The sequence below is a fragment of the Ceratosolen solmsi genome, unplaced genomic scaffold (assembly GCF_000503995.2).
Source record: "Ceratosolen solmsi marchali unplaced genomic scaffold, CerSol_1.0 scaffold57, whole genome shotgun sequence".
Lineage (NCBI taxonomy): Eukaryota > Metazoa > Arthropoda > Insecta > Hymenoptera > Agaonidae > Ceratosolen > Ceratosolen solmsi.
This window is the reverse complement of record NW_011948427.1, coordinates 4,822,823-4,838,953: the sequence shown is the minus strand read 5'-3', so window position 1 is coordinate 4,838,953 and position 16,131 is coordinate 4,822,823. Positions and strand designations below refer to the sequence as shown.

The 16,131-nt window shown below is 27.5% G+C and overlaps 3 protein-coding genes across 3 annotated transcripts in view; 1 reads left to right on the top strand and 2 right to left on the bottom strand.

Moving 5' to 3' along the window:
- The first annotated feature begins 3,774 nt into the window (after positions 1-3,774).
- Positions 3,775-6,690, top strand: trus (programmed cell death 2 like trus). The gene is made up of 4 exons (XM_011501161.1): positions 3,775-3,972; positions 4,598-5,040; positions 5,427-5,888; positions 6,061-6,690. The coding sequence occupies exons 1-4, from the start codon at positions 3,862-3,864 to the stop codon at positions 6,323-6,325; spliced, it is 1,281 nt and encodes a 426-aa protein (XP_011499463.1). The 5' UTR covers positions 3,775-3,861; the 3' UTR covers positions 6,326-6,690.
- Positions 6,691-7,612: 922 nt separating this feature from the next.
- LOC105363468 (acyl-CoA dehydrogenase family member 9, mitochondrial) lies at positions 7,613-9,919 on the bottom strand. Its single transcript, XM_011501160.1, has 2 exons — positions 9,469-9,919; positions 7,613-9,322 (listed from the first exon to the last, which is right to left on the bottom strand). The coding sequence occupies exons 1-2, from the start codon at positions 9,702-9,704 to the stop codon at positions 7,663-7,665; spliced, it is 1,896 nt and encodes a 631-aa protein (XP_011499462.1). The 5' UTR covers positions 9,705-9,919; the 3' UTR covers positions 7,613-7,662.
- Positions 9,920-14,257: 4,338 nt separating this feature from the next.
- The window catches only part of LOC105363550 (guanine nucleotide exchange factor for Rab-3A), a 26,021-nt gene continuing 24,147 nt past the window's right edge, over positions 14,258-16,131 (bottom strand). Inside the window, exons 7-10 of the mRNA XM_011501280.1 lie at positions 15,879-16,131; positions 15,036-15,138; positions 14,898-14,964; positions 14,258-14,654 (exon numbers count right to left, since the gene is read on the bottom strand). Coding sequence (XP_011499582.1) covers positions 14,575-14,654; positions 14,898-14,964; positions 15,036-15,138; positions 15,879-16,131 — 503 coding nt within the window. The 3' untranslated portion in view covers positions 14,258-14,574. The remainder of the gene's footprint in view (positions 14,655-14,897; positions 14,965-15,035; positions 15,139-15,878) is intronic.

Genomic DNA, 16,131 nt, shown 5'->3' with positions numbered 1-16,131 from the left:
TAAAAAGCAATCAATTCTTTTTATTATTCGAGTACTTTGTTCTTTCATTCACATGTTGCGTTTCTCAGATGCGCGTCTATATGCCTTTGTTGTAAAATATCATTTAGCATATTAGAATATTTTGCAATCGCAATATCGAAATTTTTGCTTTGCACGTGGTGATGATTTATTGCCTAATCGTGAAATAAATATACATTTTGTATTTATTGTTAAATTTAGTTTTATTGAATATTTAAAAGAATCAACATAGTTACATAAATATATTACATAAAAAATTATATAAATACATTGTATAAACGATGTAAGAACAAGGAGACAATAATATAAAATAGTTATTTAATATGGGACGAAATGGAAAAGTTTTACGTTTTAATAGAAAAGAATTAAAATCGAAGAGTAAGGAAATATAAATTTATTTTTTAAATACAAGCCACTTGAATACGGTCAGTGATTTGAAGAAGCTATCCTTACAAAACTAAGACAAGCTTTACGAAAAACGCAGTAGAAAACTTATCGTGAGGTATGGAGATTCACATTCTGAGCAAACAATCGCTTCTCCTGCAATTAAAGAGATTCAATTGTTTATAGTAATAGTAGCATGTTCTATATGGTAGAGACATAATAAGTTCGGCATGTCTCACGTTCCACGGCAAGTTAAAGTCACATAGCCATTTGCTTCCTTTGACGGTATTGGCAATTATTTTACTAGGTGATTCATACATTCGCGTAAAATATGTGTAATTTGTTAAATAGTATTCGATTGTTGGTACAGCTATTGGCTACTGAAATTAAAATTTTTATTATATTAAATTATAATGAATATTCGTAAAATTCTGATGGATAGCCGTGAAATTATAATTCAATTATCTAACAGTCTGAGTAAATTTATTAACTAAATTTTAAGCATCTTTAGAAATATCTTAGTTATATAAATGAGTAAAAATATATATTAATGACACATTATTAACAACTCAACTGATATTAGATATATAGATTTACAGGGAAATTAAAAATTAAAGGACCTCACGCACGTATAACTAACTACTATGGTAATTATTACGTGACGAAGATTAAATCGTAGAACGTAAATGAAATCCATTTTTCTATAATTCTATTTAATTTCATATCTCAATATTTATTAATTATTTATTATTTCTATATAAATAAGATTAATACATATAAAAATTTATATATGGGAGAATCTAAAAAATACGTAAGCACTAAATCTTTATATAAAAATATTTAATTTCTAATTTTTCTTGTCATAATTTTATTTTTTATTTCTTATTTATTGTTTTAAATTGTTTTCATTGCATTGAATATACACAATTCTTTTAAGAGTTTTTTTCTCTTTTTTTTCTTTTATAAAATCAATAGAAAGTTACATATTGATTTGGCACTTTTTATTGAAATAGATTTGTAGTAAAAAAGATTGGTATTAAAATTTAACATTTATATGTTTGAGTAACTTATGAAATATAGGTGTTACAATTTTTTTTTTTTTTTACATATAACAATTCATATAACTATATCATAAATTTGAATAGGTATTTGAAACAAAAAGCATAATAAATAAATTGGCAAAATTAGATTAATAATCTATCATTATTAAATCAAATGTATAATGGTAGAGGGTAATTGTTTTTTTTTTTTTTTTTTTTTTTTTTTTTTTTTTTCAAGAAAATTGCGATGTTAAATTTATTCGTACATTAGATGATGTATTAAATTAATATACAAGATTCTTATGAAATTATAATGATAAATTAATAATATTTGCAAGCCACCAATATAATCAATGTAGTTGAACATCTTTTTAAGCATAGACAATATAAGCAATATTTATATTTTTCTTTATTATAGAAATTAGAAAAGAAGAAAAAAAGAAAAGAATTTATTTAGAAATTAAATTCTTTAATTTCTATTTATAATTATATTTTAGTGATTACGACAGAGCATAATTAAATGATTTATAATACCTTGAAAATTTACGTTCATTATAAATAATGTATATTAGAATTTTACAATAAATATAGTAACTGTGCAAATGAATATAATCTGAAACAGTACAATAAAAAAAATATTTATTGTTAATAAATTTCATATAAACGTTATTTAGTATTGATAAATGTATATTATTAAAAGTTATATATTCTATTTAGTTTTATTTGGAATTATTAGAATTTATATAAATTTGGAAGTGTTATATATTTATTTATTATATTGTTACACAAACAGATCAATTTATGTCTTAAATCAATGTGTAATTCCATGTATCTATGAAATTATCTAAATTGTGCATATATTAAAAATGTATATTGATTACGATTTCAATAATGGGTCATTTAAAAATAAATAAATAAATAAATAAATAAATTCATTAGTCAATGATCACGTGATTGTCAATACTTTGTGAACGATGAACAGTATTATAAATAAATATTGAAATGTATGCTTATTAGCAATTTATGCATCGAATAATTTATGTATTGAAGAAATTAATTTTATGTAAAAAAAAAAACAATATTTATGTATTTCATTCTCTTAATTTATATTTTAATTGCGTAATATTTCCAGTTATTTATATTTATTCGCTGTATTTGTATCTAAAAGCTTATAAAATAGATTTAATTTTTAACTTATTTCTTCAAAATATATCGTTACTTAATAATTAACAAACGCGCAAGCTTATTAATCTTTTATATAATCAAAAAGATAAGTATCATACTCCTTTAATAAAAAAAAAAAAAAAAAAAAAAAAAAAAAAAAAAAAAAAAAAAAAAAAAAAAAAAAAAAAAAAAAAACAAAAAACAAAAAAAAAAAATTACAATTAGACAATTGTAAAAATTTGCTCAATGTTCCTTCTCTAGAGATGGGCTTTAAAATTTGTATAAAATGCACGTCAAATCAATGTCAAATGCGTGCATACACGCACTATTACAAATAGATGCAAAAAAAAAAAAGTAAATCTTCAATGATGAAGCGAAATATTAGAAAAGTTAATATTGGTTGACTTCGGACAAGTATTTATGTATTTTTAAAAGAGTTTGTGTATTAATTTGGGGATTGGATCGTATTACCGTACATCAAACTCACGTGGTTATTTATCAATGTGTGCACGACAGTCTCAAAAGATGGTTGGTTATGAGATGAAACAGTAAATATTTGTGCGTATATCGAAAGCACTTTAAAAATAAATAAGTAATAATCAATATGGATAACAGTTTTTAAAATAATATCAAACCAGTATATAGAATCGTAAGAAATCGTTAAAGTCCCGTATGAAATTGCATTTATAACAAACGGCCGAGGTTGCACTTAACCTCTTAAAATTACACGTTGCATCCAAATTGTTGGGTGAATCGCGCAATCTTATTTCGAAAGCCCTTAAAGAGTCAGCGATTTTGCTTTGAGTTGGAAAAATTGAGGGTAGCAATGTAGGTGAAATCCGCTGGTCAGTATAACTTGTCCAAAAGAAGTGACATAATTTCCAAGGCACCGCTTGCGCTCCTCATTGACGTTAGAACAGAGAAAAATCAATAAGCTCGCAGCCGCAAAAAGGCGCACGCGTTATCAATGATATGTTGCTGGGCTTTTTCAAACTGACAAAGCTACAACGAAACTGCGACACCACGCATGTTGATTGCACAGATTATCAGCTGCAATAGGATTACCCATACAGTTGTAATTTCTCGAGTGTTGTACGGGAAAGAAGTTGCTTCATTGTAAAAGTTCGCAAAACAGACAGCTAATCGTCAAAGCAATCGTTTTTTTTTTTAAACAGTGGAGTTTTATTTAATAGAGGAGACTGCAATCTTTGAAAGACTATTTCTTAAAGCTGTACATATTGAAATAGAAATTTAAATGGCTTTGGATGTTGGTGCAAAAGTTTATCTAGGGTACGAGGATGAACATGTTACAGAGAAACATCGCAGTCTTATTAATTTCACTACGAACAAAATTGGTGGCAAGCCGGTAACTTTTGCATTGTATTTATCTGCGTTAAAGCAATAACAAAATACAAAATTTGGTCCAATAACATGAGAAGATAAACGTTTCGATGATCCATTCTGTAATGTTATTAAACAATAATATTCAATAATCTTACAAACATGTAGTTTAAGTACCTCGTTCGTGAACATTGACAAGACAGTTTGGAATTTATTTTAAAAAAATCATGAATTATTAAATAAAGTAATTAATAATGAATTGCGAATATTGAATTACGATTTGTATACTTCAGTTTGTAAGCATTGTTTTTAAATTATGAAAGGAAACCAAATACAATATGCGTTTGTATGTATTGCGTATTATAGAACCTTATTCAGTTATATACATGAGCAAATATATATGTGTGTGTATATATATATATATATATATATATATATATATATATACACACACATATTCCAATTCGTATAAAGTTGAAAAAAAAATGAAAAAAATTATGTACATTAGATGAAAAGTGATTAATTTTTAAGCTTTTAGTAATATGTCTTAGTAAAAATAAATTATAATATGCCTTAATTCAAATAACAAATACTTTTAACAAATAATTCCATCTGAAATATATATTTTATTGTTATTATTCGTGTTTTAGGATTGGCACAATGAGCAAATGACATTAGCTGCACCCCAATGTAGATTATGTGGACTACATCAACTCTTGGCCTTACAAATTTATGCTCCCTTGGATAATTCTAAATATCATAGGACCTTGTACATTTTTGTATGCACGAATCCTAATTGTTGGAATCAAAACGAAAGTTGGACGTGCCTACGCGTTCAATCAATAGAGCAAGCAAGTAATATAGCTTTATTATCGAGCTCTTGCACGACAGTAGAAACCAGTGCAACCAACTGGGTGGACGATGCCGATGATTGGGGTGACAATTGGAACGACAACGTTTCAGAAAGGAATGGCAATAACTTACTTTTAAACGAGCCTAATCAATTCAGTTTGTCCGTAAAAAATACTAATTATGAAGAAGAACTGAAAACTGAATTTTCAGAATTACAAGTCGATGATCCTAATGCAAACAGGTCATTAATTATAACTGTATTAATCTTCGTCATTTCGAATTAATCATCTTGGTAAATTGTTATCGATAAATAGTACAACTTCTAAAGAGTTGCATTATTGTATTCTCATATCCTCGGCTGGTAGACTTGCATAAGCATTACATTGCCTTTCAATGACATTGTTCCGTGGATTCACATTTTGACACAATGAAAAATTGAAAAGTCGTCATTAAAACATATTTTAATATAAATGTAATATTTCTTCGAATATTGTCAACATTTTTGCAATTTATGTGCAAGAACGATAGTGTAACGCGAGAAACTTCCAAAAAATTCGCCTCAGCTCAATTTAACGTAATTAAAAATTTGCACAACATTATGAAACCTAATGAAACTTAAAACTCCAGCCCAACGAGTGTGGACTCGCCAGTGGGCGTCGGAGCAGTTGGTCGGTTGGACTCCCCGCATGCATCGGCAGAAATCGAGGGCGAAGAAAGCGAGGTGGTTTGCATCGACACGCCCACGCAACCTCACTGCGACCTAATAAATCTATTGCAAGAAGTGACCCCGCCACCGGCTCAACATACCGAGCTCAAGGGCAGGAGCTCCCTTTCCTTCTCCGAGATATTCATCTACGTGGAGGAGGAATGCACGGGGAACGACGTGCCTCAGCACGTGCGTAATCTGTTTCTCGAGTACCAGCAATCGCACTTGGACGTAGTGCCCAGTCAGCCTGGCGAGGGGTCGGGTGACAGCAAGGGGTACGACACTGGCATTGAGAAGTACGAGAAAGGCATTCCAAAGCACGGCGACGAAATGTTCCATAATTTTATTAGTCGAATACAGAAAAATCCTGGACAGATATTAAGGTAGAACATTAAAACGCGTTTTTTATTTTTATCATAACATTTATCATCATTTAAATTTAATCATAACAATTGTCACATCATATTATTATTTTCAAAATATTAACATTTTTAATGAAGTATCTTTTCACACGGTATTATTAAATTTAATGATAATTTAACGATTATGTTTAAGGTACGCAAGAGATAACTCCGCACCCCTCGTTCTGTATCCAATGGGTGGCTGCATTGGAAGGTGTAGACATTGCGGAGATGAAATGACATTCGAATTACAAATCTTGCCAACTCTCATACCAAAGTTGAAACTCAATTCTCGTAGCGACCGGCATTTTCAATTGGAATTCGGCACCATCCTAATATTTACTTGCATAAGAAGTTGTTGGTCGTCATCGGACTCTTATAGAGAGGAGCACGTCGTCGTGCAAGCGGAGAGGCTGTAGCTTAAGATATTGCAATTTTGAAAATACTTCCAGAGCGCTGCAGATTAATTTTCGAACGAGAGACGGCTAAAACTTAACAACGCGTTATCTTTTTATAGAAAAAACAAACAAACAAATAAAAACAAAAACAACAACAACAACAACAACAACAACAACAACAACAATAAAAACGAGTACCGTCCATTGTACTGCACACAAGAGCATTTACAAATTTCTTAAGGGAGCTACAAATATTATGGACTATCATAAAAAGTTATCTGCAAATTTTTAACAAATCATTATTTGTTTTGTTTCCAAAAAATTTGGAAACTTTTTGTAATAATAATCTTGTAACGAATAATCCATAGGATGCAATTTCTTTTTTTGCAAGACATTCTTATAATTAATATCATTTTTATATTACTGTTAATATTCAATTAAAATTGTTTATTTTCAAACGCGATATTGTATTGTAAATACAATGAAACATGGATTCTGCAAAAAAAAAATATGATTTTATATGACTACAGAGTGTCTTTCATACATAATTAGAAAATATCCAATAAGAATTCAAAGAGAATTTAGGAAAATATTTTATCTTAATAATATAGCTTATGGTAAAAATACGTAGGCAATGTAATTTCAAATACCTTATGAACAGTGAGATTTTTAATTTGCAAATATTTTGAAGTTCATGTGAAAGTATAAAACTATGAATACATAAATAGGATTATGCAATTATTGTCCAGTAAGAATAGTTAAAAATTTAAATAGTAAATTTTTTATGAATGGATATAAAGCAAAATATTGTTAATTGCATTTTTCATTGAGTAAGACTCTCGAATCGCTGTAATAAAATGTAATAAATGTTAGCGACAACCAAGTGAGCTAATTGTACATACTGTCGTTCATAAAATGTCATTAAACAATTCTTCAGAAATAAAAGAAGAAATAATAGTACAAGTTTTCTTTTAAATAATGATAATACGAAATGAGATCGATTTATTATTGTATAGAATCTATTATTTTTGCTCAATGAGTTAATACTCAAAGCAGTTACTCCTATTCATCCCACTTTTATTTTCTTGTAATTATTTTGAAAGTACATAGAGAAATCTTCCATTAAACAAAATAATATATTTTTTTCCATTTATTATTAATGAAAATACAAAAAAGAAAAATAATATATAATTTATACATAAATTAAAGATATAAAACCAACAATGATAACAAAGATAATTTTATTCTTTATACAGATAATTTTAGGAAATCAATTGCAAATGTATTATTAATTCTTTGTAGATCAATCTAATATAAAACTTAAAAACTATTATTCTAATGTATTGATTTTTTATAGATTAGTAATTCCTTTGTAATGGATGTGCGACGATGTAATTTTTTTTATCAAAATTTACTTTTGAAATCTGATTACCTAAATGATCACCATTACCAAATTCCGAATCATTAATTTCATCAGCAAGTTCATCGACTTTCTTTTGCAGTCTATATGCCAGTATTATACATATTTTTATTTCGTTTTCAGAATTTCTGTTACCAATGCAATAAGACCTAGATGCTCTACCCAAAACCGCAATGTAAGTGTAAATGAGGGCTGCCATATCACTGAGTCTTTGAAGCTGTATTTCTCGTTGCGTAACATTAGTACCCTCGTGTATTAGAAAATTCTTTGTGACCTCTTGTAATTTGAACAAGCTCCTATTGCAGAAACTAGCACATTCTTGCAACGATGGGTGAAGATACTCATTCAATGGGAAGTTCATAGAATTACGTTTAAAAAATATGTTTTCAAACATATATTTGGGAAACATTAAAATATTCCTTTCTTTTTTTATATCGTCACCAAATTTAATTCCAACATGTTGTAAAGCCATTAGAGACGAATAAATTTTTGTGTCCAGTAGCGATGTGTCATAATTAATGATTGTAAGTGCATCTCTAAACATTTTTTCATACGGCTCTGTCATAATACAAAATCGTGGACCAACAAGCCATATACACTCTTGCAACCTTTGCATGCATTCTTGTAAACAAAATTGCTCTACCAAAGCTGTTTCTAACTTTAGATCTTGATCATCATAAATATCCATTGTCGATGTTGTTAAATATAATACACTTTCTATACAATAAATAGTACTGGTAATATTAGAAAATATGTGTTGGGCAGCCTCTGTTTCATACAACATTTTGTCAAAATGCTTTCTGTTTATAATATCTTGTGTCAATGTATTTAAAAAGTTTTTGAGTATTGGAATAGTTAGGCACGCATTATAATGTCGACTATTACTAAAGTGATCGACAAGACACTTTGCGCCGTCTCCTACATTTCCAATCATATTATTCTTTGGCACCTTTACATTTTTTAAAATAAGTCTACCAGTACTAAAGCCTTTTAACCCAGCCATGGCAATATTTTCTTCGATTATATGTACACCTTCGGTATTTTTATCAACAATGAAGGTGGCCATAGTCTCTGGTCGTTTCTCTACAGTACCACCTTGTATAGCATGACCAAATACTAAGAAAATATCGGACTGATGTATATTTGATACAAAAGTTTTTTCACCATCTAATATCCAGTACCCCTCATCTTTGGATAAGATAGCGATGGTATTTAAGTTATTTACCGCAGGACCACTTTCATTCTCTGTAATAGCAACTGTTGCAAACGCTTCGCCTTTGGCTATTTTTGGTAGATATCTCAATTTTTGTTCAACCGTAGCATAATTGTTAAAAATATTTATAGGTGGTACACTGTGTTTCAAGAAGAAGAAACCAAGGCTAGGCACCGTTCCTACAATTTCCAGAATTTGCATGAATTCGGCATTTAGTAAATTCCAGCCCTTATAGTCTTCGTGAATTCTTAGACCAAACAAATCAAGTTCTCGAAATCTTTGTATGACATGAGGTGGTATATTAAGCTTGTCTTCAAACTCCTTAGGATTCACAGTCGCAATATAGTTCTGAATGGGTTCTATCCATTTTTGAAATTCATTATACCTACAATATAAACGATATTGATAATGTTTCCATAAATTGCTATTTTTTTTTTAATTTTTTTTTTTTTTTTTTTTTTTTTTACAAGAGTTCACATTTCAAAGAAATTGATATATAATTTACATTTTTCTATTAACAATGATTTATACCTCTCTGGATGCTGTGGTTCCGGGTACGTAAGAAATTCATGATCAAAAATCCCAACAAAGAGATTCTTAACAAAAGCGTCACGTTTTGGCTTCTTTTCAACGGGTGCCGGTAATTTCATTTTAAAATCAAATAACAATTCAGTTTGAGCTTTTACTTGACTAGACAGATATCGAAATTGGTGATAATGTTTTATAAAAGGCAATTGTCGCCTCGCCGTAACCCCGAAAATCAACATAATTTAATATTTCGAAATATTATCGAAACAGTTTATGTTAATTACTTTTTGCCAATGTTATTGATTATTGTTAATACTGTTTATCTTATTTTTTCATGAAGTTTATGATGGAACGGTGCATAGACCGACGGTACTCGATTACTTAGATTTTTGAAAATAAAAGAATTATTTTTTCATGAAAACAAATACATTTAACCTCACTAAGCACTCAGCCGTCGCAAACATTACGAACGCATAAATTAAATGACACTGACAGTAAATTTTGAACAATAATACACTTGAAAACACTTTAACGGGGCTCGACAAGCAACTACAATGCAAAATTTGATTGATAAAGGGTTGTTTATTTTTATTTATTAACAACTTTTGCATTCGATAAAAATGGCATTAACAATTGTAAAGATAATTATTCTAAACTACTCCTGTATGATTCTATTTTAGCGCTTACTCATATCATCTACTCACGTCGAATATAATGAAACGATCTATTTATTGTTCATGTATTATTATGAATTTTATAAATTATCGCTTAATGATAATATTTTCATATATTTTGCCCTACTCTTCTTTCTCCTATAATTATCATTTATTCATTTGTTTAACACTAGTTATTTTATTTATTATATTACTTTCTTCTTTCTGTCTCTTTTCTTTCTTTAAATAATTATTTTATTCGAAAATTAATAAAAATCATATAATAGAATTCATCATATAATTAGTGTTCTTTTTTTCTTTCTTTTGTTTTTAATTTTGTCAGCTAAACTGTTTATTATAACGTTGGGCTTGAAAACTACGAAGTGCAGGACAGATGAAAGTACGCGTCTTCGCGTGGCATCGAAATATTTTGGAACTTTTATCGATTGAATCATAATGCGAGGTGAAATTTCTATTAAGATCAAGAGGCTGCGAGAGAGTGTTGTAACGCTGAATTTCTAGATGTCAGAATATCGAGACGTAATCGAAAAAAGCAAAAAGTCTACAAGAATTAAAGCTGCGAGGGGATATGATTATTATTATTACTACATTTGTCTTTGCTTTAACTTTGACTTAATTTTTATTATTAAGATTATAGAATATATATAAAGGGAATTACTACCACTAATGCCTATGCTCATATTTTAAATTTTGTTCAATGCAATACCTTATTTCAATCGTAATTAATTAATATTATTAATTTAGTTTACTCGAGTTTTGAAGAGAATATAATTATACATTTTTTTAACGAGTCATTAGATACGTATATATGATTTGTATAAATAAACTATATTGATATATTTATATATTATATCAAGACTATTTAACATCATACAAAGATAGTTTTATGATTTTATTGTCCACAAAGTTTTATTTTTAACAAATGAAAAATGAAGAATATGAAGTTGAATATGAAGAATATGAATATGAATATGAATGGTAATACCGTGAATAATTTCCCCTATTTCAATTATTGAAAATTTTTCATTTGTAAAATCATTCAATGTAATTTTCAATTGAAAATCAAGTTGTTACGTATCAGTCGAAGCATACAAAAAATTCGTTACCATAATCATTATTTATTTAAATTTAAGATGAAAAAAAATTATGTATAGTCATTTTGCAATAGCATTTGCATTGAAACAAAGTTATTTACAACATATTCAATATATTGCTATGCATATATAAGGAACAATATAATAATATTAATATATAATTTACTTATATACATATAATTTATTTATATTATAATACTTTTGTCATATTACTTTAAGTAACTTACTTAATTATATAAGAATTGATTTAGGTGGCGATAAAAATAGAAAAACTTTATTCTCAGAATTACATTTAAAAAAATTAGAATAAAAATTTTCGCTAGAATGTAAATCTATTTTTTTAACACTACGATTAATATTGACAGGTACTATTAAATAAATAATTAATTTTAAATGTAAATTTGAGATTGTTAAAAAAATATTTTAAATAAAATAAACAAATATTATTTCTATTTTCAAAACAAATCAATTGTTATTGAAAGTGAATTGTTTCAATAATAGATTTAACAATACAAAGCCGATACACAATAAACAAAACCAAAGTATTTTTAATAAATCGGCCATTAACTGAACCGATCAAATCTTTATTATTGGAATATATTATAATTATCAAACTAATAATAATGTGAATAGCATTATTTTACAATTTTCAATTTTTTTTTCTTCTCAATATTATATATATAATTGCCAAAAAGTCTATCCTTATAAGAGCGTATGCACCATAAAATACATCAAACTTATTGTATTTTAATATGTAAATATAATTGTATCAACGAGTTTCTAATAATCATTTTTATATTTACATTTACTTTTATTTTATTTTCATGTTTTAGTTACTCGTCTGGTCAACCGAGCTCTCGAATTCGAAAATTATTGCGGTAGGGCTTCTGTACCAAGAGACTTAACGGCTCTAAGAGAGCATCAAACATTAAAACTTAATAATTAAATAAGATAAAGTGATAAAGCATAATTATATGGATTAATTACATCAATTATCAAAAATAATTATTATCCGAGTTATCCATTTAATACATCGTATATGCTAAACAATACTTTAATAAATATAATATTTCTTAAATGCAAATTTGCAAATTGTGTGGGATTTAATTTTTATAAATTTAAAGCTATTTATGATAAAAATTTGAGCCATTTTCATTAAATGTACGCACAATTTTATGTAATTCCTTAGATTTATAATACTTTAATTGCTTTTTATCATGGTAATTCAACAATAGATTTGTACCAAAAACCATAGCTTATTAAAAAATTCATTATTTTCGGCTTCTTATATTAACAATAAAAAATTTATTAATTTGAATCAATTTCGTCATTATTATTTATATACTTGAAAATATGTACAATATTTTTTTTTGCACAAAACTTTTTTATATTTTTAAATAAATGATATTTTTATAAATTACTTATGAAGAGAGAAAAATTTATTCGGTAATATTAATAAGCACGACTCGTACCAATTAAAAATATTTGATAATCCAATTTGTTATATGTTTATTGTCATAGAATGACATTATAAAAATTAGTTAAAAATTCAGATTTTAATTATTGATATCGAAATATCAGAGACTTATTTATATAATTCTATTATTCTAAACTCCACAATATTTATAAATATTATTTGTATATTAATATTCATTTTGCTTCTTAAATATTTTGATATTTATTGCATTAAAATTTTATTCTTAAATTTTCCTAAATTGCACTAAATAAATTGAAGTTCAATTTTTCTAAATTTATCATTATACTGAAGTATATGAAAGTGGTCCATTTACGTTATACAAGTAATAATGAGTCAACAATGATTATCGAAACATTTTTGATACTCTCAATAACAAAGCTATTTAACATTGTATAATATTCTACACGAATTAGTATTTAATAGATGTTATCATAAATTCTGGTGAATTGAAAATTTTGTGCATATTAGTTTCATTAAAATACATCCAAAGGTTATATATAAAAAACTGTATAATAAGAAATTGTTTAATATCTAAATTCTCTTGTTTATTTAAAATCTAGTTTAAAATTCATACTTAATGCTTACAAATAATATTTAATTTTTCTTTTAATTTTATTAGGCATAAAAAATGTATATATATGTATATTCAACTAAAAATGGAGAATATTCGAAACGAATGGATGTTCAACTCACTTCGAATTTTGTATTACATAATTTTATATAAAAATTTTTTCCAATAGATCATTAGTTAAAATTTTAACACTACATATACTTATACATAAATATATTTAATAATATAGTTATATATACATGCATTATTCTCTTAGAATACATTATACAAAAAAAAAAAAAAAAAAAAAAAACAGCTCAGATCGCTCATTCCATTCGTAATTTCACTTACATTAACGCATCTTTCACAGCCTTATAGTACATGAAAACATTGCATGCTTAGCACTTTGCCATTAACTCCCTTAAATTAATCCATATTATTTTGAGTAATTCTTTAAAGTTAAATAATAAAATTTGTTATTTTTGTATACATATATATATATATATATATATATATATATATATATATATATATTAAATGTAAGTAAAAAAAAAAGGGAAAAAAATTTAAAGATGGGAAGAATGTAACCACAATACATCATTGATTGTACTTGAAAATTGTATATAAAAAATCTCAAAGTGCTCTCAATGTATCAATGGAAGATCTAGTTTACACCTTGATCGTCTGTTATACATAAAATTGAATGATTAAAATTCACTTAGAAAATCAGTCATTATATTACATTTTACATTTCTAAAACAGTTGTAAAATGTTTTAAAATAAATTTTTTTGTCATTATATGGATAACTTCTTTTCTTGTTTAATTTTATTAATCCTGAAATGAAAAATGAAACTAAGTTTAATTTAATTCTTAATTTACATATATTTTCAACCTACGTATTGTCTAATAAATATAATGTATGTATTTGCGATCAAAGATTTGCCTCAGTTTTTACAAATACTCTTGAGCAAAATGTGAAAAATTGAGAAAAGGTTTCTAAAATCAACTACTCATACCTTCTACTTCATATATATTTACGTTTTAACGAGCATTGAAACATTCATTTATTTTTTAATACAAGTAATTCTTCACAATCTCTGCGGAATAGTGAATAATTCGTTGGCATTTTGAGACTTTATGATATTGTGCTTGGAGTTCATTATGGAAATTCTCGAAGTTGAACGACTCGACCTACATTTTTAGATCTAGAGACCTTTGGAGTTGTTGATTTGTTCCTCGGCCATGACACGATACGATGTATTAGTTGGGACTGAAGGACGAAAGGCATGCGAGATAAAGAAGCACAGATGTGGTTAAACAGAGAGCGCAAGACCCAAGCGAGCGAGAACCATTTCCTTTCGGAGTCGCGTGATTTCCCAATAAACATCGTGCACTGTAATTATAATCGTAATGCGATTAAATATTGCTCATATGTACATTATATATAAAATTAAGAAAACTGTCCAATGCATCAGATCATTAATATTGCAAAGTTTAACCGATCAAATTTAAGATTACAGATAAAAATGAAAGTGACAATAATATATCGGTGAAGAGCAATTGATTTGACCAATGCTAGACAACATAATTTATGCATTTCTTAATATAAGTATTATCAGTCTTTTAAATGACTTACCAGAACTTTTGACAAGGCCACGTTCTATGTAACGGAGATAATTCAAAAAATCGCACACTGCTATAATCTATTTGTAATAAAAAATCAACGTTAATAAATAAATAAAATTATTTTAATGTTTGTTTAATTGAAACCTACTCTATTTCGACATATTTGTGAAATACAATGCCACTGATTTTCTTGATCTCCCATTCGCATTCGATAATGACATTGTCTCGGCGCTTCTAACAAGGCGCATTTTCTAAAATAAAAAAAATGTTAATTAACGTGTGCACGATAGCATCATTAAAAAGTATTTTTTTCTTTTTACTTCGAATCTATTTAACGTAATTTATTATTATTTACATTATTAATTTATTTACTGCAATAACGATTGAACGATATTTTTTGTAAATAATAGCTTAGATTCATAACAATATTTTACCAATTCTTGTTTTAACAAGGCAGAAAAAAAAGTTAAAAGAGGCACGAGTAAAATTTTTTATCCCTTTGGGCTGTATTAAAATTAATGACTAAATAATAAGCTTCGACATTATGAGTAATTATTTAATAGAATAAAATTCAAAAGAACTATTATGAACGAACACATAGTAATCAAGAAATTTTAAATCTAATCTAACTTTAGGTAGACGTTTCATTATATGTTTTTTTAATTTATTTATTTATTTAGTGCGTATTATTGAGTAGAATTTCAGATACTTGATTCTTAGTTGAATTAGCTGTATAATTTATTTGAGTATTTCAAAATAACATGAGCTCTGTTTTAAAATTCTTGAAATAAAATAAAAAATGTATATAAACGTTATTTAAATAGCCAGAGTTCGAGCATTTTTAAGGATTTTTTTTTTTTTAAATAATTATACTGCTTGACATTTTGAACCTCAGGATCAATAAAGCCTATTGGATGTCTCTCTTCACGAGTCATGCGCGTCCATGTGTCTGCCTTACACACGAGGAAAATATCTTTGGTCTGGCACTCACTTGGGAAAGCTGAGCTTGGTCTTGTCGCTGACGGCCTCCACGAAAATAATGCCATCCAATACGGCCTGTCTGACTCGGGTTCCTAGTTCCGCGTTGGGAAAGTCGAGGCACAGATCAATGTCCTCTCGAAAGATTCTGCTGAGGAAGGGATCGCTCTTATCGACGCACGGGCTCGCTTTCCATCGAAGAAACTCCCCGTGTACTCGTGGATCCACCTCCAAGCCGAGATCCCGGTTCTCTTTTTCTCTTTCCC